The 25,043-nt window shown below is 45.2% G+C and overlaps 1 protein-coding gene across 5 annotated transcripts in view; it reads left to right on the forward strand.

Annotated features, from left to right (window-relative positions):
• Positions 1-25,043, forward strand: part of TRMT2B (tRNA methyltransferase 2 homolog B) — a 96,080-nt gene that overhangs the window by 12,512 nt on the left and 58,525 nt on the right. For all 5 annotated transcript variants that reach the window (XM_074392112.1, XM_039464133.2, XM_039464134.2 and 2 more), the window contains 8 exons: positions 819-918; positions 2,577-2,647; positions 17,739-17,885; positions 20,240-20,334; positions 20,987-21,201; positions 21,690-21,791; positions 22,554-22,673; positions 22,886-22,985. In XM_074392112.1, the coding sequence (XP_074248213.1) occupies positions 819-918; positions 2,577-2,647; positions 17,739-17,885; positions 20,240-20,334; positions 20,987-21,201; positions 21,690-21,791; positions 22,554-22,673; positions 22,886-22,985 (950 nt within the window). The remainder of the gene's footprint in view (positions 1-818; positions 919-2,576; positions 2,648-17,738; positions 17,886-20,239; positions 20,335-20,986; positions 21,202-21,689; positions 21,792-22,553; positions 22,674-22,885; positions 22,986-25,043) is intronic.

Consider the following 25,043-nt stretch of genomic DNA (forward strand, 5'->3'; position numbering starts at 1 on the left):
CCTTTCTCCCTTCTACCCCTGTGCAGTTTGCCCATGTAACGTTGGAAACCTTTTTTTTTTTTTTTTTTTTTTTTTTTTGAGACGGAGTTTCGCTCTTGTTACCCAGGCTGGAGTGCAATGATCTCGGCTCACCGCAATGTCCGCCTCCTGGGTTCAGGCAATTCTCCTGCCTCAGCCTCCTGAGTAGCTGGGATTACAGGCACGCACCACCATGCCCAGCTAATTTTTTGTATTTTTAGTAGAGATGGGGTTTCACCATGTTGACCAGGATGGTCTCGATCTCTTGACCTCGTGACCCACCCGCCTTGGCCTCCCAAAGTGCTGGGATTACAGGCTTGAGCCACCACACCCGGCCCTGGAAACCTTTTTAATGTAGCCTCAGAGGAGTAGAATCTCATTTATGGCAGGGGTTAGCAGACTACAGCTTTTAGGCCAATTCTGTCTTGCTGCGTGATTTTGTAAAGTTTTATTGGAACACAGCCAGGCTTACTTGTTTATGTATTGTCTATGACTGCTTTTGTCCTATGATGGCAGAGTTGAATAGTTACAACAGGGACCATATGGCCTGCAAAGCCTAAAATATTTGCTCTCTGGCTCTTGACGTAAGTAGTTTGTGGACTTCTGCTTTATGGCAAGATTGGAACTCCCCTTCTATGGACTGTCTTGATCTTCTTGGCCATAGACTTTCACATATGCCATACCTTCCAAGCAAACCTCATTTGTCCTCATCCAGAGAACGTTCCTGCTTTCCCTTTATTGTTATCCTCCTTGGTTTCATTTGACGTCTTGTCCCCCTCCTGTCCTTCTGCCCTCTCCAGCCTGTCATCAATGGTTACCGAAATAAGTCCACCTTCTCTGTGAACCGAGGTCCAGATGGCAATCCAAAGACGGTGGGGTACTACCTGGGTACTTGGAGAGGTCAGTTGAAGGTTGTACAAACCAAAGACTGAAGAGGAATGAAAGGGTGCAGAGAAGTGTCAGTAGAAGTGGAAAATACGGTGGCCTTAAAGAAGAGTAAATTAGAAGTCTTCGATGCAGAACATGATCACAAGGTTGATCGTGGATGCTTTTGATGGGTAGTGATTGTAACAACAGTGATAGAAATCACAAACCTCGCCCTTTCTTCCTCTAAAAGCCATATGCCTGATACCTAGTCAACACTTAGTAAGTGCTGGCATTGTTGCTGCTGCTGTTTCCTCGTCATTGTTGTTGTCATCATTTTATGTTACTTTCTGCAGTGGGAAGTCTCCTCATTAGTCTTTTTTTTTTTTTTTTTTTCTTGAGACGGAGTTTCGCTCTTGTTACCCAGGCTGGAGTGCAATGGCGCGATCTCGGCTCACCGCAACCTCCGCCTCCTGGGCTCAGGCAATTCTCCTGCCTCAGCCTCCTAAGTAGCTGGGATTACAGGCACGCGCCACCACGCCCAGCTAGTTTTTTGTATTTTTAGTAGAGACGGGGTTTCACCATGTTGACCAAGATGGTCTCGATCTCTCGACCTCGTGATCCACCCGCCTCGGCCTCCCAAAGTGCTGGGATTACAGGCTTGAGCCACCGCGCCCGGCCCTCCTCATTAGTCTTAACCTTCCTATTTCACATCCCCATATCTTTGAAAATTATTTCTGTGGTAAATCTGCCTTAAGAGAATTGGTAGGGGAGGTGTGTATTGGTGAGGAGAATCACTGTGGCTTATTTCTGAGACTTAATTTCAGTTATCTGTTCCCAGATTTCATTCCCGAGCTTGCTTGCTTTTCTTTTTCTTTTTTTTCTGATATGGAGTCTTGCACTGTCACCCAGGCTTGAGTGCAGTGGCATGATCTTGGGTTACTGCAACCTCCACCTCCCAGGTTCAAGCGATTCTCCTGCCGCAGCCTCCATGTTAGCTGGGATTACAGGTGTGCGCCACCACACCCAGCTAATTTTTGTATTTTTAGCAGAGACATGGTTTTGCCATGTTGGCCAGGCTGCTCTCGATCTCCTGACCTCAGGTGATCCACCCACGTCAGCCTCCCCAAGTTCTGTGATTACAGGCGTGAGCCACTGTGCTCAGCCCATTCCTGAGCTTTCTGTTTGCCCATTTTCAATAAATCCACTTTGAACGCCATCATTTTATATTAGTCACACTGTTTAATATCCATATGCCTTAAAGGGCATGCACTTGGCTTTTTTCCCTCCTGTGTGCTGAATTAAATGACTGTGTGACGTTAGTGTTTTTTTATTCAGTAACAGAAAAATAAAACCCATTATATTTTTTCCTTTTTTTTCCCCATACATATTCTGCTTATGTAAAAACCGATTACATTTTATTTCCCTCTTGAAATCTGAACAGAAAGCAGACATTGTCATATAGTGCATTTGGGGCTTGAGAGAAAATGTTGAGGAGTAGCTCCATAAAGAATTAGCTACTTAATGGCTAGACCAGGAGATAATGAGATTTTCTCTGAAAAGTGGCCATGAGCTTGTATTTACGTTTTCATATCTATATGTGCCACTTTGACAATGGAAATTTGAGTTGCCAGGCATTTTTTTAAAAGAGTTTTTCAGAAGTAAAACCATGTAAATTCTTTTTCTTTCCGTAGATGGGAACATTGTCTGCGTGCAGTCTAATCATCTGAAAAACATCCCTGAGAAACATACTCAAGTGGCACAGGTAAAAAGGAACAAAGGCTGGTTGAGGGTGACCTGGGGCATTGTAGTCTGCAACAGCAGCATCCCTGACATTTTGATAATAGAGCCACTTTTAGTGCTGGAGGGAAGGAGGGGCTCTGTACTGAAAGCACGCCTCCTAACTATGGAGAGAATGTTGTTAGTTTTTCATTTCACGGAGAGTGGAGAGGGGAACAGAGAATCGTGTCCATTATTGTAAATGTCAGGCATCCAAGGACTTTTTCATGGTAGGGATGTATTAGGAACAAGTGCTGATGAGGGCACTATGGCAACTGTCATTCATGTGTCTGAAATATTTGGAAGGCCAGTGTTTTCAGCAGAACAGAATTGAGGAATATGAGATGTAGAAGTGGTGATAAGATTGTACATCGTGAGCTTGGGCTCTGAGACATTTCTTTCTTTTCCTTCTTTTTTTTTCTTTGAGACAGAGTCTTGCTGTGTCGCCCAGACTGGAGTGCAGTGGCACGATCTTGGCTCATTGCAACCTCTGCCTCCCAGGTTCAATCGATTCTCCTGCCTTAGCTTCTCGAGTAGCTGGGATTACAGGCACCTGCTACCACGCCCAGCTAATTTTTGTATTTTTAGTGGAGATGGAGTTTCACCATGTTGGCCAGGCTGGTCTCGAACTCCTGATCTCATGATCCACCCACCTTGGCCTCTCATAATGCTGGGATTACAGGCATGAGCCACTGTACCCGGCCTCCCTTCCTACCTTCCCTCCCTCCTTCCTCCCTTCCTTCCACCATGTTACACAGGGTGGTCTCAATCTCCTGAAGCAATACTCCAACCTCTGTATCCCAGAGTGTGCTGGGATTATAGGCATGAGCTACAACCCCTGGCCTCTGAGACTGTTTTTTTTTTTGGGGAGACAGTCTCACTCTGTCACCTAGGCTGGAGTGCTGCAGAGGTATGATCTTGGCTTATTGCAACTTCCACCTCCTCGGTTCAGACAATTCTCATGCCTTAGCCTCTAGAGTAGCTGGGACTACAGGCTCACACCACCATACCCCGCTAATTTTTGTATTTTTAGTAGAGATGGAGTTTCACCGTATTGGCCAGTCTTGTCTTGAACTCCTGACCTCAAGTGATCCGCCCACCTCAGCCTCCCAAATTGCTGGGATTGGAGGCCTTAGCCACCACACCTGGCTTCTTTCTAGTTCTTTATGTCAAATTACTGTGTCCCTTGAAATAATTCTTCTCTTTGTAGTTAAGCCACTAACTGGGATACTTGATACACAGGTTCTTTTTTTTGTTTTCATTTTGCTTTCAAATTGTACAGATTTTTTAAAATTTAAGTTTTGTTTTATACTTTTTTTTTTTTTTTGAGAGAGAGTCTCGTTCTGTCGCCAGGTGCCACGCTGGAGTGCAGTGGCGCAATCTCGGCTTACTGCAACCTCTGCCTCTCGGCTCCTGCCTCAGCCTCCTGAGTAGCTGGGACTACAGCGCGCGCCACCATGCCCAGCTAATTTGTGTGTTTTTTTCAGTAGAGACGGGGTTTCACCATGTTGGCCAGGATGGTCTTGATCTCTTGACCTTGTAATCCGCCTGCCTCGGCCTCCCGAAGTGCTGGGATTACAAGCATGAGCCACCGCGCCCGGCCTGTTTTATACTTCTTAAAAATATTTACATGGTTCCAAAATCATGTCTACAAAATAAAGGTCTATTCAGAGAAGTCTAGCTTTTTTACCTGTGACCCCTCTACCCAGTTCCCTCCCTCTCATGGGTAAAAATTTTTATTGTTTTTGCTGAGTTAAGAAATTGTAGGCCAGGTTTGGTGGCTCATGCTTGTAATCCCAGCACTTTGGGAGGCTGAGACAGGTGGATCACTTGAGATCAGGAGCTCAAGACCATTCTGGCCAACATGGCTAAACCCCATCTCCACTAAAAGTATAAAAATTAGCCTTGCTTGGTGGTGCACTCCTGTAGTCCCAGCTACTCAGGAGGCTGAGGTATGAGAATCACTTGAACCCAGAAGGTGGATGTTGCAGTGAGCTGAGATCGCACCATTGCACTCCAGCCTGGGTGACAGAGCAAGATCATGTCTCAAAAAAAGAAAATGTAAGTAGATACTCATATCTTCCCCCCTTTCATAGTTAAAAGGCAGCTTACTATATACATTGTTCTGTACCTTGATTTTTTAAATATAATAATATACTTCATTTTTTATAGTTAAATAGGCCTATATATTAATAGTATAATGTATTTTACATCGTTTTGTTTTTATTGGCATGAATAATTACCTCATTTTTCCATTTGCTTTGTTTTCTGTAAGCCAATTGTTAATTTCTTTTTCTTTCTTTCTTTCTTTTTTTTTTTTTTTTGCTCTTGTAGCCCAGACTGGATTACAATGGCATGGTCTTGGCTCACTGCAATCTTTGCCTCCCGGGTTCAAGCGATTCTCCTGCCTCAGCCTCCCGAGTAGCTGGGATTACAGGGGCCCACCACCATGCCTGGCTGATGTTTGTAATTTTAGTGGAGACAGGATTTCACCATGTTGGCCAGGCTGATCCGGAACCCCTGACCTCAGGGGATTCACCCACCTCAGCCTCCCAAAGTGCTGGGATTACAGGTGTGAGCCATTGTGCCTGGCCGCTGATTTCTTTCCAAATGCTTTATACGCTCTGTCAGATATCAATATTTTCCTTGAGCTCAAAAGCTTCAGTTCACGTTTTTTCCTGAAGACTTTTTTCCCTGGAGTCTGCTGTCTTAGGTAGCTCCGCCTGTCTTCTGCATGACTGTTATCCTGGGGCTTCTTTGGCTGCTCTCTAGTCTTCTCTCCCTTGTTTCCCAGCTACCCTGTCTGTCTGTTCAGTTTACACCTTCATTTGGTTAGAGTGACCTCCACTAGGTTTCCAAGGAGGGGTGCCTAGGACGTAAATTCTTAGAGTCTGTATGTATGTATCTCCTTCCTTCCTTCCTTTCTTCCTTTTCTTTTCTTCTTTTCTTTTCTTTCTTGCTTTGTCACGCAAGCTGGAGTGCAGTGGCATGCTCTCAGCTCACTGCAACCTCCACCTCCTGGGTTCAAGCAATTCCCCTGCCTCAGCCTCCCAAGTAGCTGAGATAACATACAGGTACATGCCACCATGCCCTGCTAATTTTTGTATTTTTAGTAGAGATGAGGTTTTTCCATGTTGGTCAGGCTGGTCTCAAACTCCTGACGTCAGGTGATCTGCCCACCTCAGCCTCCCAAAGTGCTGGGATTACAGACATGAGCCACTGTGCCCGGCTGGCCTTGCTTTTTCATCCAGGCTAGAGTGCAGTGGTATGATTACAGCTCACTGCAGCCTCGATCTCTCAGGCTCAGGCGATCCTCCCACCTCAACATCCTGAGTAGCTGGGACCACAGGTGCAAGCCACCGTGTCTGGTTGATTTTATTAATTTTTTGTAGAGATAGGGTCTTGCTATGTTGCACAGACTAGCCTCAAACTTTTGGACTCAAGTGATCCTCCCACTTCAGCCTCCCAAAGTTCTGGGATTAATGAGATGAGCCACCAGGCCTGGCTACCTTTATAAATTTGAAGACACTGTTTCAGTATCATCTGGCTGCCAATGCTGTGTAAGTCTAAATGCTACTTTAAGTTCTGATCCTCTGCAGATAGTCACCCCCACCACCCCCGCACACATGCACGGATGTGTGTGCACATACAGACACTTTTTTCTATAGAAGCTTTTAGAAAACTGTCTTTTTTTGTTCGTTTGGGTGATGGGGTCTTGCTCTGTCACCTAGGCTGCGGAGCAGTGGTGCCATCTCGGCTCACTGTGACCTGCACCTCCCAGGTTCAAGTGATTCTCATGGCACAGCCTCCCGGGTAGCTGGGATTACAGGTGTCCACCACCATGCCTGGCTAATTTTTGCATTTTTAGTAGAGATGGGCTTTCACCATGTTGGCCAGGCTGGTCTGAAACTCCTGACCTCAAGTGATCCACTTGCCTCGGCCTCTCAAAAGTGTTGTCATTACAGGTGTGAGCTACTGCGCCAGGCCTAGGAACCTATCTTTTTTTTTTTTTTTTTTTTTTTTTTTACTTTAAAAAAAAATTTTATTTTATTGCATTTTAGGCTTTGGGGTACATGTGAAAAACATGCAAGATTGCTGCATAGGTACACACGTGGCAGTGTGATTTGCTGCCTTCTTCCCCATCACCTATATCTGGCATTGCTCCCCATGCTCTCTCTCCCCAACTCCCCACCCCCTGCTGTCCCTCCCCTATTTCCCCCCAACAGACCCCAGTGTGTAGTGCTCCCCTCCCTGTGTCCATGTGTTCTCATTGTTCAACACCCGCCTATGAGTGAGAACATGCGGTGTTTGATTTTCTGTTCTTGTGTCAGTTTGGGAATCTATCTTTATTCCTGAGATTTTATGACTATGTGGGCTTATCTTTCATTCGTTGTGGTAGGCACTTTCTTTTTTTTTATTTTTTTCTTTTCTTTTCTTTTTTTTTTTTTTTTGAGACGGAGTTTCGCTCTTGTTACCCAGGCTGGAATGCAATGGCGCGATCTCGGCTCACCGCAACCTCTGCCTCCTGGGTTCAGGCAATTCTCCTGCCTCAGCCTCCTGAGTAGCTGGGATTACAGGCACGCGCCACCATGCCCAGCTAATTTTTTGGTACTTTTAGTAGAGACGGGGTTTCACCATGTTGACCAGGATGGTCTCGATCTCTCGACCTCGTGATCCACCCGCCTCGGCCTCCCAAAGTGCTGGGATTACAGGCTTGAGCCACCGCGCCCGGCCGCTTCCAGTTACTTATATTAGGGTACTTTGGATTGCTTCTGTCGTCATCTGCTGATTTCTCTCTCCTATTTTTCATCTCTGCCTTTTTGTTCTTTCTGTGAAATTTTGTTGACCTACATACTAACAGCTTTATTGAATTTGTCTCATCATTGTGTCTTTAATTCTCAAAAGCTTTTTCTTGTTCTCTAATTGCTAGTTTTGTGTAGCATTATGTTCTTTTTAGTCATGTAATATTTACCTATCTTTTTTTTTTTTTTTAATCTGAATCAGAGTCTTGCTCTTATTGCCCAGGCTGGAGAGCAATGGTGTGATCTCGGCTCACTGCAGCCTCTGCCCCCACCCAGGTTTAAGCGATTCTCCTGCCTTAGCCTCCCAAGTAGCTGGGATTATAGGCGCGTGCCACCATACCCAGCTAATTTTTGTATTTTTTTTCTTTTCTCTCTCTTTTTAAAAATTTTTATATTTTTAATAGAGATGGGGTTAAGCCATGTTGGCCAGGCTGGTGTTGAACTTCTAACTTCATGTGATCTGCCCACCTTGGCTTCCCAAAGTGCTGGGATTACAAGCTTGAACCACTGGGCCCAGCCTCTATTTGCTTTTTTTTTTTTTTTTCCCTTTTTTTTTTTTTAAGATGGAGTTTCGCTCTTGTTGCCCAGGCTGGAGTGCAATGGTGTGATGGCTCACCACAACCTCCACCTCCCAGGTTTAAGTGATTTTCCTGCCTCAGCCTCCCGAGTAGCTGGGATTATAGGCACGTGCCACCATGCCCAGCTAATTTTGTATTTTTTTTTTTTTTTTTGAGACAGAGTTTCACTCTTGTTACCCAGGCTGGAGTGCAATGGCACGATCTTGGCTCACCGCAACCTCCGCCTCCTGGGTTCAGGCAATTCTCCTGCCTCAGCCTCCTGAGTAGCTGGGATTACAGGCACGCGCCACCATGCCCAGCTCATTTTTTGTATTTTCAGTAGAGACGGGGTTTCACCATGTTCACCAGGATGGTCTCGATCTCTTGACCTCGTGATCCACCCGCCTCGGCCTCCCAAAGTGCTGGGATTACAGGCTTGAGCCACCGCACCCGGCCCTGTATTTTTTTGTTTTTTTTTTTTTTTGAGACGGAGTTTCGCTCTTGTTACCCAGGCTGGAGTGCAATGGCGCGATCTCAGCTCACCGCAACCTCCGCCTCCTGGGTTCAGGCAATTCTCCTGCCTCAGCCTCCTGAGTAGCTGGGATTACAGGCACGCGCCACCATGCCCAGCTGATTTTTTGTATTTTTAGTAGAGACGGGGTTTCACTATGTTGACCGGGATGGTCTCGATCTCTTGACCTCGTGATCCACCCGCCTCGGCCTCCCAAAGTGCTGGGATTACAGGCTTGAGCCACCGCGCCCGGCCTCCTGTATTTTTTTTTTAGAGGTGAGTTTCACCATGTTGTCTACGCTAGACTGGAACTCCTGACCTCAGGTGATCCTCTCGCCTCAGCCTCCCACAGTGCTAGGATTACAGGCGTGAGCCTGGTGCTCTATTTGCTTTTTTTCCTATTGAATTGTCTATTTCCTTCTGGATTTTTTTCCTGTTTATTTGTTTTGGGCATCGTCTTTTATAATGGAGGTACTAATCAAATAGCTGGTAATACTTGGCTGGGTATTCATATTTAAGAGTGAGGCCTTGGGACCCGCGTGGTGGCTCATGCCTATAATCCTTGCAGTTTGGGAGAGTGAGGCGGGCGAAACACTTGAGTTTAAAAGTTCAAGTCCAGCCTGGGCAACATGGCAAAACCCTGTCTTTTCTAAAAATAAATAAAAAAATTAGCTGGGTGTGGTGGTGCACACCTGTAGTCCCAGCTGCTTTGAGGGCTGAGACAGGAAGATTGCTTGAATCCAGCCGAGATGGTGCCACTGCACTCCAAACTGGGTGACAGAGCAAGACCCTGTCTCAAAAAAAAAAAAAGAAAAATAGGCTTTGACCAGTTAATAGTTACATCTTGAGTGGGTTTACTGATTCTTGGATTTACTGCTAGTGATTGTAAACAGGTCTTCCGTGTCTGTGGTCTCTGTCTCTTGAGTTATTTTCTCTGGGGCTATTCAGTTCCTCTAGAGAATTATATCCAAATCTCCTGCCTGGCTGCTGGCCTTCTGGAATGAGGTATAGAAAAGGGCCCAGAGCTCCTACCAGTAAGAATGCAGATTTATATAGACTCTTCCTGCCTCTCTCTCTCTACCACCACCACTGTGCCTGGTATCTCCAAGTTCTGAACTTTGATGGTTCCAGTTTCTCCTGAGAAAAACACCTTCAGTCTCCTAGTAGAGGAACATGAAAGTTTTTGGTAGGATGAAGACTTTTGCCAGTTTTTGTTCGTTTGTTTGTTTGACACAGAGTCCTACTGTGTTGCCCATGCTGGATGGAGTGTAGCAGTGTGATCTCGGCCCACTACAATCCACCTCCTGGGTTCAAGTGATTCTTGTGCCTCAGCCTTGCAAGTAACTGGGACTACAGGCATGTGCCACCATGCCAGGCTAATTTTTGTATTTTTAGTAGAGACGGAGTTTTACCATGTTGGCCAGGCTGGTCTTGAACTCCTGACCTCAAATGATCCACCCGCCTTGGCCTCCCAAAATGCTGGGATTACAGGTGTAAGCCACCATGCCTGGCTAACATTTGCTAACATTTTGTGTGCAGACTTTTTAACCAAACCCTGAATTTAGTCATGCATCTTACCCCATCTCAGCTTCCTGCAGTATTTTGCACCTTTTAAGTGTGAGCCTTACCAGGATTGTGTAGGGCAGATAAGCCTTTTGACTTAGGTTGCCCTCTGTGGTCACTCCAGATGTAGCTTCCTTCACCTAGCTAAGTCACTTGTCACTTCACTCTGCTGTCCATCTTCTGAGACTTTATTAGAGTTTGCTTTTCTGTTGTCTTCTCTCCCATTTTCTTTGCTCTTTCTTTCATTTATTTATTCAACAAGTACTGTTGTATCCCAATAAGTGCAAGGCACTAATTTAGATGCTTAGGATACAGTAATGAAGAAAATAAGTTCCCTTTTAATTTAAGTGTGGAACTTAAATTTTTGTTGTGGGGGAGACAGATTAAAAAAAAAAAATAATTAATCATATGATATGTTGAAAGGTGATAAGTGCCATGGGAGAAAATAGAGTAAGGAGGATAAGAAGTTTTGGGGGCTGGAAGAAGTATGGGTTGTTACTTTATTTATTTTATTTTATTTATTTTGAGATGGAGTCTCGCTCTGTTGCCCAGGCTGGAGTACAATGGCACGATCTTGGCTCACTGCAACCTCTGCCTCCCGGATTCAAGTGATTCTTCTGCTTCAGCCTCCCAAGTAGCTGAGATTACAGGCATGTGCTACCACATCCAGCTAATTTTTTTTTTTTTTTAAGATGGAGTCTCACTGTGTCTCCCAGGCAGGAGTGCAGTGGCACGATCTCGGCTCGCTGCATCCTCTGACTTCTGGGTTCAAGCAGTTCTCCTGCCGCAGCCTCCCGAGTAGCTGGGATTACAGGCATGCACCACCATGCTGGCTAATTTTTTTGTATTTTTACTAGAGATGGGGTTTCACCATATTGGCCAGGCTGGTCTCAAACTCCTGACCTTGTGAACCACCCGCTTCAGCCTCCCAAAGTGCTGGGATTATAGGCGTGAGCTATCACGCCTGGCCAGTTTTTTATTTATTTTATTTTTGAGACAGAGTCTCACTCTGTCACCAGGCCCCAGGCTGGAGTGCAGTTGTGCGATCTCAGCTCACTGCAACCTCCGCCTCCTGGGTTCAAGCAATTCTCCTGCCTCAGCCTCCCAAGTAACTGGGACTTCAGGCGCATGCCACCACGCCCAGCTAATTTTTTTTTTTTTTTTTTTGCTTCACATCTTTTATTTTTTTATTTAATTAATTTATTTTTTTAATTACATTTTACGTTTTGGGGTACATGTGAAGATTCCCAGCTAATTTTTATAAATTTTTTATTAGAGACAGGGTTTCACCATGTTGGCTAGGATGGTCTCAATCTTTTGACCTTGTGATCCACCCACTTTGGCCTCCCTAAGTGCTGGGATTATAGGCATGAGCCATGGTGCCCAGCCAGGCTTTTTTTTTTTGAGACGGAGTTTCGCTCTTGTTACCCAGGCTGGAGTGCAATGGCGCGATCTCGGCTCACCGCAACCTCCGCCTCCTGGGTTCAGGCAATTCTCCTGCCTCAGCCTCCTGAGTAGCTGGGATTACAGGCACGCGCCACCATGCCCAGCTAATTTTTTGTATTTTTAGTGGAGACGGGGTTTCACCATGTTGACCAGGATGGTCTCGATCTCTCGACCTCGTGATCCACCCGCCTCGGCCCAGGCTTTTTATATTTTTGATAGTGACGGGGGTTTCACTGTTTTGGTCAGGGTGGTCTTAAACTCCTGACCTCAAGTGATCTACCTACTTCAGCCTCTCCAAGTGTTGAGTTTACAGTTGTGAGCCACCACGCCCAACCTAGGTTGTAATTTTAAATAAGGTCAAGGTAGGCTTCTTTGAGAAAATGATATTTGAATAAAGTAATGATTCTGAACTGAGGGCAGTTTTGTTCTGCAGGCAGTGATGTCTGAAGACATTTTTGGTTGTCATCACTGGGGCATGGTTGCGGGGTGCTGTTTGCGTCTACTGGGTAGAGGCTAGGGATGCTGTTGCATATCCTACAATGACTGGGCACAGTGGCACGCACATGTAGTTCCAGCTACTCAGAAGGCTGAGGTGGGAAAGGATCACTGGAGCCCAGGAATCTGAGGCTGTAGTGCACTATGATTGCACCTGCAAATAGCCTGGGTAACATAGCGAGGCCCCTGTCTCTGAAAAATAAAAGATCCTACAATGCATGGAGCAGCCCCTTACAATAAAGCACTTTCTGCCCCCAAACGTCAGTAGTGCTGATATTAAGAAACCCTGGAATAAAGACTTAAAGGAAGTGAGGATGTTAGCCATGCAAAGGTCTGAGGGAAAAACATTTTAGGCAAAAGAAGAGCTATTGCAAAGACCTCAAGATGAGAATGTAGCTGGCTTTTTGGAGGAAATGATGGTAGACCCAGGCAAATGAGAAGAAGAATAGTAGGAGATGAGGTGAGAGTTAATGGTAGGGACTTTGGCTTTTATTCTGTATATTAGTCTGCTCTCACATTGCCATAAAGAACTTCCTGAGACTGGGTAACTTATGGAAAAAAAGATTTAATTGGCCAGGCACATAAGGCTCACGTCTGTAATCCCAAAACTTTGGAAGGCCGAGGTGGGAGGATCACCTGAGGTTGGGAATTTGAGACCAACCTGAACAACACGGAGAAACCCCGTCTCTACTAAAAATATAAAATTAGCCAGGTGTGGTGGCGGGTGCCTGTAATCCCAGCTACCCGTAAGGGTGAGGCATGAGAATCGCTTGAACCTGGGAGGCTGAGGTTGCAGTGAGCCGAGATCACGCTATTGCACTTCAGCCTGGACAACAAAAGCAAAACTCCGTCTCAAAAAAAAAAAAAGTTTAATTGACTCAGTTCCACATGCCTGGGGAAGCCTCAGGACACATTATCACAGCGGAAGGGGAAGCAAGCACCTTTTACTATGGTGAAGCAGGAGAGAGAGAGAAGGGGGAAGTGCCACACACTTAACAAAAGCTAATCATATCCGGTGAGAACTCCATCACCAGAACAGCAAGGGGAAGTCCACCCCGATAAATCACTCACCTCCCACCAGGCCATTCCCCCAATATATGGGGATTATAATTCGAGATGAGATTTGGGTGGGGACACAGAACCAAACCACATCATTCTGAATGAAATGGGGAACCGCCAGAAGTTTTGATGGGGTGAGGGAGGAATGTCATGATACTCCATTTGTTGTGTTGAGAATGGATTATTGGTGGGGTTGTGGGTTAGATAGAAGCAGGGAGACCAGTTGAGGGGAGCTGTGCAGCAGTAATCCAGGTGAGAGATGATGTAGATCCATCAGTAGTAGCAATGGAGATGGATATACATTGAGGATAGAACCACAGGATTTCCTGATGGATTGAATGAGAGGTATAAGAGACGTGAGAAGTGGCCAGTTGCTGTGTAATCCCAGCACTTTGGGAGGTTGAGGCAGGGCGATCACCTGAGGTCAGGAGTTTGAGACCAGCCTGATGAACACAGTGAAACCCCATCTCTACTAAAAATACAAAAATTAGCTGGATGTGGTGGCGGGCACCTGTAATCCCAGCTATTGGGGAGGCTGAGGCAGGAGAATCACTTGAAGCTGGGAGGCGGAGGTTTCGGTGAGCCAAGACCGTGCCACTGCACTCCAGCCTTTGTGACAAGAGCAAGACTCTGTCTCAAGAAAAAGAAAAAGAGAGAAGTGAAAAATGACTCCAACAAGGACATTTTTGGAGGTAATGGATGCGTTTAGTACCTTGGCTGGTGGGGGTTGGTATCCCAAGTATATGTATGTGTCCAGGCTCATTAAAATATATACATAAAACGAGTACAAATTTTATGTATCAATTATACTCTAATAAATATAAGAAAATGGCTCCAGGTGTTTTGTGTAGAGCAAGTAGAAGGATAAAGTTACTGTCGACTGAGACTGGAAAGACTGGTAGAGCAGATTTGGGTTGGAAAAGGTGAATAGTTCAGTTTTGGTCATGTTGTATCCAAGGTGCCTATTACATCTGAATGGACATGTTAAGTTGGTAGTTGGATATATTAGACTAGGGTTCAAGAGAGAGAAATCCAGGAGTTATTAGCATGTAGGTGTCATTTAAAATCACAAGGCTGGCAAGAGATCACCAAGGGAGTGAGAGGAGATAGAAAAGTGAAGAGGAACAGGGACCGATCCCTGGGGCTCTCCTATTTTAAGAGGTTTGGAAGAGGAGGAAGAACCAGTAAAAAAGACTGAGTAGAAATGGTCAATGAGGTCATAAGAAACAGGAGTAAGGTGTCCTGGGAACCAGAGGAAGAAAGTGAACAGAGAAGGAGTGCCTTGTCACCTGTGCCCAATGCTTGCTGATTGGTCAAGGAAGTGAGAACTCAGAGTTGACCATTGGATTTCATAACAAAGAGGTCAGGGATGACAATGTGAACGGTTTTGATGGAGTAGTGGTGACCTGATTCAGGTAGGTGAATAGAAGGAGAAGAATGGGAGGCAGTGAACAGGTTCAGTTCTTGTGATGAGTTTTATGACAAAGAGGAGCAGAGTTGGGGAATATAGGGTCAAGAAGATTCTTTTTTTTATTCTGCTTAAAATGGGAGAGTAGGCCAGGTGCAGTGGCTCACATTTGTAATCCCAGCAATTTGGGAGTCTGAGGCAGGTGGATCTCCTGAGGTCGGGAGTTCAAGACCAGCCTGACCAGTGTGGTCTCTACTAAACCCTATCTCTACTAAAAAACATTGGCCAGTCGTAGTGACACAGGCCTGTAGTCCCAGCTACTCGGGAGGCTGAAGCAGGAGAATTGCTGGAACCCGGGAGGAGGAGATTTCAGTGAGCTGAGATCACACCATTGCATTCCAGCCTGGGCAACAAGAGCAGAATTCTGCCTCAAAAAAAAAAAAAAAAAAAAGGAGAGTAAAAGCAATCTGATGTATATTGATGGGAATGATGGTAAAGGAGAGAGAAGGGAGAATTGTTGGAAACCACCTAAATAAGCTGATGCCTTTTAAATTCCTTTTTTCATTTTAGTAGGATTTTTAGGCGGAATATTCTGTTATTTTAACCAAAAGTTGCCTTTCATCTTAATACTTAAGCATTCCCATGTAAGAATATGAGTTTTAGTCTCCATCTTACAATGAAGTTACCAAGGCCCTAGGTCATACAGTGGAGAAGTTGTATTTCATATTCACTTACCCATTATCTTTCAGGTCAAGTTTCAAGCGATTTTCCTGCCTCAGCCTCCTGAGTAGCTGGGACTACAGGCATGTGCCACCATGCCTGGCTAATTTTTTGTATTTTTAGTAGAGACGGGGTTTCATTGTGTTAGCCAGTTAGCCAGGATGGTCTTAATCTTCTGACCTCGGGTGATTCGCCTGCCTCGGCCTCCCAAAGTGTTGGGATTACAGGCGTGAACCACCGCACCTGGAGTCTTTTTGCTTTTGTTTTTGTTTTTTTGAGATGGAATTTCTCTCTGTCATCCAGGCTGAAGTGCAGTGGTGTGATCTTGGCTCACTACAACCTCCACCTCCGGGATTCCAGTGATTCTCCTGCTCAGCCTCCTGAGTAGCTGAGATTACAGGTGTGTGCAACCACACCTGGCTAATTTTTGTACTTTTATTAGAGACCAGGTTTCACCATGGTGCCCAGGCTGGTCTCGAACTCCTGACATCAAGCGATCAACCCATCCCCCTTGGCCTCACAGAGTGCTGGGATTAGAGGTGTGCACTGCGCTGGGCTTTATATGACATTGAAATCTTGCTTCCCAAAAGCGTTCCTTTCTAATCAGCTGGTACACAACAGCTGAACTAGTCTTTCTTCCTGCCTTCCTCTCGCTCTTCTTTCCTTCTGTCCATCCATCCATCTTTCATTCTTCCTGTCTTTCCTTTCCTTCTTCCTTCCCTCCCTCCCTCCCTCTTTTCCTTTTTTCCTTCCTTCCTTCCTTCCTTCCCTCCCTCCCTCCCTCTGTTTCTCTCTTTCCCTCCTCTTCTTCCTCTTTCTTTTCTTTCTCTTTTGATGGAGTCTCACTCTGTCACTCAGGCTTGTGTGCAGTGGCACAATCTCGGCTCCCTGCAACCTCCACATCCTACGTTCAAGCGATTCTTCTGCCTCGGCCTCCTGAGTAGCTGGGATTACAAGGTGCCTGTCACCATGACTGGCTAAATTTTTTTATTTTTAGTAGACGGTGTTTTGCCATGTTGGTCAGGCTGGTCTTGAACTCCTGACCTCAAATGATCTGCCCACCTTGGCCTCTCAAAGTGCTGGGATTACAGGTGGGAGCCATCGTGCCCAGTAGAACTAGTCTTTCTTTAAATCACTAACGTTAAAATTTGGAAACTTTGTTCAGTAAAAATTAAGGATATCTTATGTGCAATTATAGCAAAAGTGATCAAGTACAACCTTAACTGATCTTTTGGTGTAACTCCCCCTTTACTACATAATTTTGTGGTTTGTTTGAAAATATCGTGGACCCAGAATACATGCATTATGAAAACAAAAGGACTTAGTAAATCCGATGGTGTTTCCTGTTATGGTAGCAATTGGCTTTAAGGATTTTTGAGACCACAACAACTAAATCAGGATTGCATTTGACTTGTATTTACCAGGAGGAAATGGAGGATCTGAGTAAGTTATAATATAGTTGGTACCAGGTTATGTGAAGAAATATAGAAATGATGTGCTTATGTCAGGACATTAAAAGTAAGAGTGGAATCATAGCACCTTAGTAATACATTAAGAATTCACAGAAAGGGAAGATTATTTTCCATAAATAAACTGAAGTTCTGCATAAGAATACCTTTCCTGTTCAGTCTTTCATACTACTTTTCAATAATCTTTATTGAACACATATTAGATGTCAGACTGAGGAAACAAGTCTAAGACTTCATGGAGCTTACAATTCAGAATACAATTGATAGCATCCTCTGTCACGGGGCAGGGATTATGATTTTTTTTCTGAGACAGGGTCTCATTCTGTTGCCTAGGCTGGAGTGCAGTGGTAAGATCTCGGCTCACTGCAGCCTTGACAGCCCGGGCCCAGGAGATCCTCCCACCCCAGCTTCCGGAGTAGCTGGGACTACAGGTGTGTGTCACCATGCCTGGCTAATTTTTATTTATTTTTTGAGATGGAGTCTCACTCTGTAAACCGGCTGGAGTGCAGTGGCATGATCTCGGCTCACTGCAACCCACCTCCTGGGTTCAAGCAATTCTCCAGCCTCAGCCTCCCGAGTAGCTGAGATTACAGGCGCCCACCCTGACGCCCAGCTAAATTTTGTATTTTAGTAGAGATGGGGTTTCGCCATGTTAGCCCAGCTGGTCTCGAACTCCTGACCTCCAAGTGATCCAGCTGCCTTGGCCTCCCAAAGTGCTGGGATTATAGGCGGAAGTTGTAGTGAGCTGAGACTGTGGCGCTGCACTCCAGCCTGGGCAAAAGAGTTAGACTCCATCTCAAAAAACAACAACAAAAAGGAATATCAATGAGATTGGATTAAGGCCTGCCTTAACTGGCACATTTTAACTCAATCACCTCTTTAAAGGCCCTGTCTCAAAATACAGTCACATTTTGAGTACTGCTGGTTAAGGCTTCAACATAGGAATTTTGGGGGGACAAAATATAGCCCCAAACAATCACCTAGCATGAATAATCAGCTGTGAAGTTTGCGAGTTTTGCTTGTATACTAATTTGGTTCTCTTTCTAGTACTATGAAGTATTCCTTCGACAGTCTCCGTTGGAACCCTGCCTTGTATTTCATGAAGGTGGATACTGGCGTGAGCTCATAGTCCGCACCAATAGCCAAGGGCACACAATGGCGATCATCACTTTCCATCCCCAGGAATTAAGTCAGGTGAGCCTTACAAGATGTTAAGCAATCTCAACTTTTACTGCTACTAACTATGACTGTAATTGGTTTTTGGAAGTTTTAGGGCGTATAGCAGAAACTGTACATCTACAGAATATTTGTGTTGATTGGGGAAAGGGGTGAGGGATGAAGAGAACATGGCAAGGTTACTCTTTAACTGTACTGCTCGCATAATGAAACCACAGAGACTGTGGCTAGGCTACCAAGTTAATTGTCATGTGAGAACTCCAAAGTAATTTCACAAGAACTTTGCCCACAATAGTAGTTGCTCTTCCAAATCCAAATGCCAACTCAATAGAGGCTGCAATGTCAGAATTTCATAACCTGAATAGTACTTTACATTTGTCATGCACTTGGTGCTTTCAAACATACCTGTGTTAAAACATTCCTATACTTAGGTGATCATTTCAGCAAACTTGTGAAGCAGGCAGGAGGAGAGATACTGTCACCCTCATTTTACACCTGAGGAAATGGAGACATAGAAATATCCAAGTAAAGAATCAGTAAACAGCTAAGCTAGGATTTGAACCCGGGTCCTTTGATGCCTGTTTTTGTTTTTGCTTTTTGTTTTTGAGATGGAGTTTCACTCTTGTTGCCTAGGCTGGAGTGCAATGGCACCATCTCAGCTCACCACAACCTCTGCCTCCCGGGTTCAAGCAATTCTGCTGCCTCAGCCTCCGAGTAGTTGGGATTACAGGCATGTACCACCATGCCCAGCTAATTTTTTTTTTTTTTTTTTGTATATTTAGTAGAGATGGGGTTTCTCCATTTTGGTCAGGCTGGTCTCGAACTCCTGACCTCAGGTGATCCGCCCACCTCAGCCTTCCAAAGCGCTGGGATTACAGGCATGAACCACTGCGCTTGATGCCTGGTGTTTTTAACCCTATGGTTCCTGTATGGTTTATTGTGATAAATTCTGGTGTCAGGCTAATGCTTAGGCTCTCTGTGGTGATACAAGATTTTTATTTCTTATTTTTATTTTTTCAGACAGGATCTCAGTCTGTTGCCCTGATCGGAGTGCTCTGGTGCAATCATAGCTCACTGTAGCCTCAAACTCCTGGGCTCAAGCAATGCTCCCACCTCAGCCTCTAGAATACCTGTGACTACAGGCACATGTCACCACACCTGGCTAATTTAAAAAATTTTTTTTCTCCCAAGATGGAATCTCGCTCTGTCACCCAGGCTGGAGTGCAGTGGCAGGATCTTGGCTTACTACAACTGCTGCCTCCTGGGTTCAAGCAATTCTGCCTCAGCTTCCTGAGTAGCTGGGATTACAGGCGCCTGCCACTATGCCCGGCTAATTTGTGTGTGTGTGTGTTTTTAGTAGAGACGGGGTTTCACCGTCTTGGCCGGGCTGGTCTTGAACTCCTGACCTCGTGATCCACCTGCCTCAGCCTCCCAAAGTGCTGGGATTACAGGCATGAGCCACTGTGCTGGCATTTTTTTTGTTTTGTTTTGAGACCGAGTCTCACTTTTTTTTCTCATTTCTCCTAGGCTGAGTACAATGGCGCAATCTTGGCTCACTGCAACCTCCTCCTCCTGGGCTCAAGCACTTTTGCCTCAGCCTTTCAAGTAGCTGGGATTACAGGCACATACCAGCACACCTGGCTAATTTTTTTTTTTTTTTTTTTTTTTCTGAGACAGAGTTTCGCTCTTGTTGCCCAGGCTGGAGTGCAGTGGCACAATCTCGGCTCACTGCAACCTCCGCCTCCTGGGTTCAGGCAATTCTCCTGCCTCAGCCTCCTGAGTAGCTGGGATTACAGGCACGTGCCACCATGCCCAGCTAATTTTTTGTATTTTTAGTAGAGACGGGGTTTCACCATGTTGACCAGGATGGTCTCGATCTCTTGACCTCGTGATCCACCCGCCTCGGCCTCCCAAAGTGCTGGGATTACAGGCTTGAGCCACCGCGCCCGGCACACCTGGCTAATTTTTATATTTTTAGTAGAGATGAGGTTTTACCATGTTGGCCAGGTTGGTCTCGAACTCGTGAACCCAAGTGATCTGCCTGCCTCGACCTTCTGAAGTTCTAGGATTACAGGCGTGAACCACCAGCCTGGCCTTTTTGATTTTTTTGTAGAGACAGGATCTTGCTATGTTGCCTAGGCTGGTCTTACACTCCTGGGCTCAAGTGGTCCTCCTACCTCAGCCTCTCAAAGTGCTGGGATTACAGGTGTGAACCATCATGTGTGGCCTGCTTTATGTTAAGTCTTACTTACGGTAAGATTTGTGAAATGTCTTCATGTTTGAATACTGCAGGGCTGATTACTATAGAGCTTGGAGAGAAAATTTGTCAGAGATGAGTCTGTGCTTGACTGCTAATTTTGTGGTCTCGGCAGGAGGAGCTCCATGGTCAGAAGGAGATTGTAAAGGAGTTTTTCATCAGAGGTCCTGGAGCAGCCTGTGACTTGACCTCACTTTACTTTCAGGAAAGGTAAATATGGGGCAGCCAAATAGGCTGAAGGCTTGCCAGACGCTTGGTTTGTGGATTGCTGATGCAGGGCTGCTGATTGATGGTGAAGGATATGGGCTAAGTGGTTTTGGCCCTTGTACAACCAGCTGGGTCTGGGAACCCAGGCTAGAATATAGATGTGAGAGTGTCCGCATAGATTTTCATCCCCTGAGGGGGAAACTTGCAGAGCTCTCAGGGCCATGGCAAGGAGGCTGTGTCTCCTAGTTGAGATACTGGGGCCTCCCCATTGACTCCAACCCTAGGGATGTCATGGTCTGCCAGTTCATGATTTTTTTTTTTTTTTTTTTTTTTTTTTTTTTTGAGGCTGAATCTTGCTCTGTCATCCAGGCTGGAGTGCAGTGGCATGATCTTGGCTCACTGCAACCTCTGCCTCCCAAGTTCAAGTGATTCTCCTACCTCAGCCTCCCGAGTAGCTAGGATTACAGGCATGCGCCACCACACCTGGCTTATTTCTGTATTTTTAGTAGAGATGGGGTTTCACCATGTTGGCCAGCCTGGTCTGGAACTCCTGACCTCAGGTGATCCCCCTGCCTTGGCCTCCCAAAGTGCTGAGATCACAGGCATGAGCTACTGCACCTGGCTCAAGATGCTTTCTTCTTTTATTCTTTTCCAGTACCATGACCCGTTGCAGCCATCAGCAGTCCCCCTTTGAGCTTCTGTTTGGGGAACCCTACATCTTTGAAGAACTTCTGAGCTTGAAGATTCGCGTTTCTCCGGATGCCTTTTTCCAGATTAACACTGCTGGTGCAGAGATGCTGTATCGGACTGTGGGGGAGCTGGCTGGAGTGAACTCTGACACCATCCTTCTTGACATCTGCTGTGGAACTGGCAAGTGGCAGCCCAGGGCAGAATCTGCATGCTGCTCAGCTCCCAGGGCCCTTATAGCTTGCAGAGGTGGTCAGGGACTGGTAGTGGTAGTGGTACAGGCATAACCTTGTTGGTCTCAAACCCTAAAATTACAGCCAAGTGTAATCGTTCACACCTGTAATCCCAACACTTTGTGAGGCAAGGCAGGAGGATTGGTTGAGCCCAAGAGTTGGAGACCAGCCTGGGCAACATAGTGAGACCCCATCTCTACAAAAATTAAAAATTAGGTGGACATAGTGGCATGAGCTTGTAGTCTTAGATACTCAGGTGTCTGAGACAGGAGGATTGATTTAGCCCAGGAGGTCAAGGCTGCAGTGAACTGTGATTGTGCCACTGCACTTCAGCCTAGGCTACAGAGTGAGACTCTGTTTCAAAAAAGCAAATGAACGAACAAACCCCCACCACACCCAAACCCTAAAATACCTTCTTACTCTCTTTTACTTCTTCAGGTGTGATTGGCCTCTCTCTGGCTCAGCATACATCTCAGGTCCTTGGGATTGAATTGGTGGAACAGGCAGTGGAGGATGCAAGGTGGACTGCAGCTTTCAATGGTACACAGCTTACAGTCTGCATATAAATTAAGGGATGAAATTGTTTCTGTGCTATGGAAAGAGTTGTGTGGGAAAGGGCAACTACTGTATCCCTGACCCACAAGGAGGAAGGGAGGGAGTTCTGCAATGGTCAGAATGGTTTTCTGGAATGGGTACCAATATATAACTTTTTTCCTATCCAGAAGAGGAGCTGAAGGGAAGGAACATGTCTAGCTGATGGGAAGGGAAGTTGCAAAACTTTTGACAGAATAGAAGAAGAATCTTTTTGACGTTAGACTCAGGAGGCCTTATAGCATAATACAGTAGGTTTCAAACCTGTATTTTCAGCAACGAAACCTTTTCTTCAAACAGTCTTCTGTCAAACTGCAGTATAGAAAGTAGATCATCTTGCCCCTACTACTTGACCTCTGGAAAGCTCCTGAGGCACTTGGTGAAAATGTATGTTATAGCAGGAGGAGCACTTGAGCAAAAGTCAAGATTCTTGTCTTGGTATACATCCTTGCATGCTATGTGAGTTGTGAAGTTATAAAATTACACTATCTAGTTGCTCAAGCTGAAAGGCTTACTGAGATATTCCAAGGGAAAGTACTTTGGAAAAAATGAAACGGGTTTATCCAAAAGCACGTCTTTCCTTGTTACGTGGAATGATGCTAGATCCAAAGGGAAGATGGTAGAGCCGTTGGCTCCTATGCATTTCTGTGAAGCTGAAGCGTTCCCCCATTGCTGGGCTCGAGTTGTGTCACATGAGTCTGTCTTCTACAGGCATCACCAACTCTGAATTTCACACTGGTCGAGCAGAGAAGATTTTGCCAGGGCTTCTAAAGTCAAAGGAAGATGGACAGTCAATTGTTGCTGTGGTGAACCCAGCCCGTGCCGGACTGCGTAAGGATGAAGAGCTATTTTGATGTTCCCAGTATTGTCCACCAACTTTGGTTCTTCTTTTCCATACCATGCTAAGGGTGCTCCAGTGGGCTAGCTCTGAACCTGTTTCCCCTCTATTTCTGATCAGTCCTGAGTTCTGGTTAGTTGGAAGTTTATGATAACGGAGACCATGGTAGTTAATTATACTAATAGCAAGGTGTTTCTTCCTTCAGATTACAAGGTGGTTCGAGCCATTCGAAACTGCAGGGCCATCCGCAGGCTAGTTTTTGTTTCCTGCAAGCTCCACGGTGAAACCACGAGGAATGTCATTGAGTAAGTCTTGACTTCTTTTTAAAATTCTTTGTTCTGATTATCAAAGTCATTCATGCCCATCGTATACACAGTTGGAAAGTGATTTTGAGCTTTTAAGTCATGAGAAGTGTAAAGAAACAGAAACAAAAAAACCACTGCCTTCAAGACTCAATTACAGGCCTGGGTCAGGGATGAGGCAACTTAGTTTGGGTGCAAAATTTAATAATGTGTCGGCCAGGTGCGGTGGCTCATACCTGTAATCCTAGCACTTTGGGAGGCCAAGGTGGGTGGATTGTCTGAGCTCAGGAGTTCGAAACCAGCCTGGGGACCATGGTGAAACCCCGTCTCTACTTAAAAAAAATACAAAAACTTAGCCAGGCATGGTGGCATGTGCCTGTCATCTCAGCTACTCAGAAGGTTGAGACAGGAGAATTGCATGAACCTGGGAGGCAGAGGTTGCAGTGAGCCAAGATCAGCTGAGATCGCGCCATTGCACTGTAGCCCAGTGACAGAGTGAGACTCCATCTCAAAAAAAAAAAAAAGAGTGTCAAAAATCTCAGCAATCAAGATAATTGTTTTTGTTTGTTGTTTCTATTCTGCTACAGCTCTTTTTAATGGCTAAATTTTTAATGCAATAGTTTCTTTTTTTTTTTTTTTTTTTTTGAGACAGAGTCTCACTCTGTCACCCAGGTTGAGCACAGTGGCACAATCACAGCTTACTGCAGTCTTGACCTCCTGGGCTCAAGAGATCCTCCTGCCTCAGCCTCCCAAGTAGCTGAGACTACAGATGCACACTACCACAACTGGCTAATTTTTTTTTTTTTTTTTGTAGAGACAAGGTCTCACTATGTTGCCCAGGCTGGTCTCCAACCCCTGGGTGTAAGTGATCCTCCTACCTCAGCCTCCCAAAGTGCCTGGCTAATATTTTTTATTTTTTTAATAGAGACAAAGTGTCAGTATGTTGCCTAGGTTGGTCTTGAGCTCCTGTGCTCAAGTGATCCTCCTGCCTTGGCCTCCCAAAGTGCTGAGATTACAGGCGTGAGCCACCATGTGTGGCCCAATATAGCCAAAAATCAAAACTAATCCAAAATAATTTATGATGAACAAAATGTTACATTTTTTTTAAAAAATGGGAAAGGTAGGATCTGTCCTTGGACTTGCTGAGCCCCACCTCACTGACTTGCCTGAATTCTGACTTTGGCTCCAGTAAAACCTTATAAAAGCAGGTGACTAGAATATCACATTGGAAAATTGCAGTTTTCCAATGTGATATTCTAAAATATTGCATTAAAACATTTGATTACTTAGTTTTTTTTTTTTTTTTTTTTTTTTTTTTTTTTTTTTTTGAGACGGAGTTTCGCTCTTGTTACCCAGGCTGGAGTGCAATGGCACGATCTCGGCTCACCGCAACCTCCGCCTCCTGGGTTCAGGCAATTCTCCTGCCTCAGCCTCCTGAGTAGCTGGGATTACAGGCATGCACCACCATGCCCAGCTAATTTTTTGTATTTTTAGTAGAGACGGGGTTTCACCAAGTTGACCAGGATGGTCTCGATCTCTTGACCTCGTGATCCACCCGCCTCGGCCTCCCAAAGTGCTGGGATTACAGGCTTGAGCCACCGCGCCCGGCTAATTACTTAGTTTTTTTGACATCCTATTAGATTTTGCACCCAATGCAAGTACCTTTCACTTCATTCTAATTCTGACCCTGGTAGGCTATTTTAATTTTTGAAATGTTTACATTTTATAATTGTTTTCTCTCTCACTTTTTAATATAAGTGATACAATTTCTTTGTAACATTCAAACAACATAGACCGGTATAAAGTACAGATTATATATTTAAATGAAACAATAATTAAAAGTTATGTAATCATTATATGTCAATGTATACCAAATTAAGTGATTTGGCCTGGCGAGGTGGCTCACGCCTATAATTCCAGCATTTTGGGAGGCTGAGGGGGGTGGATCATGAGGTCGGGAGTTCCAGACCAGCCTGACCAACATGGTGAAACCCCGCCTCTACTAAAAATACAAAAGTTAGCCAGCGTGGTGGTGGTGTGTACCTGTAATCCCAGCTATTC

The sequence above is a fragment of the Saimiri boliviensis genome, chromosome X, assembly GCF_048565385.1.
Source record: "Saimiri boliviensis isolate mSaiBol1 chromosome X, mSaiBol1.pri, whole genome shotgun sequence".
Taxonomy (NCBI): Eukaryota; Metazoa; Chordata; class Mammalia; order Primates; family Cebidae; genus Saimiri; species Saimiri boliviensis.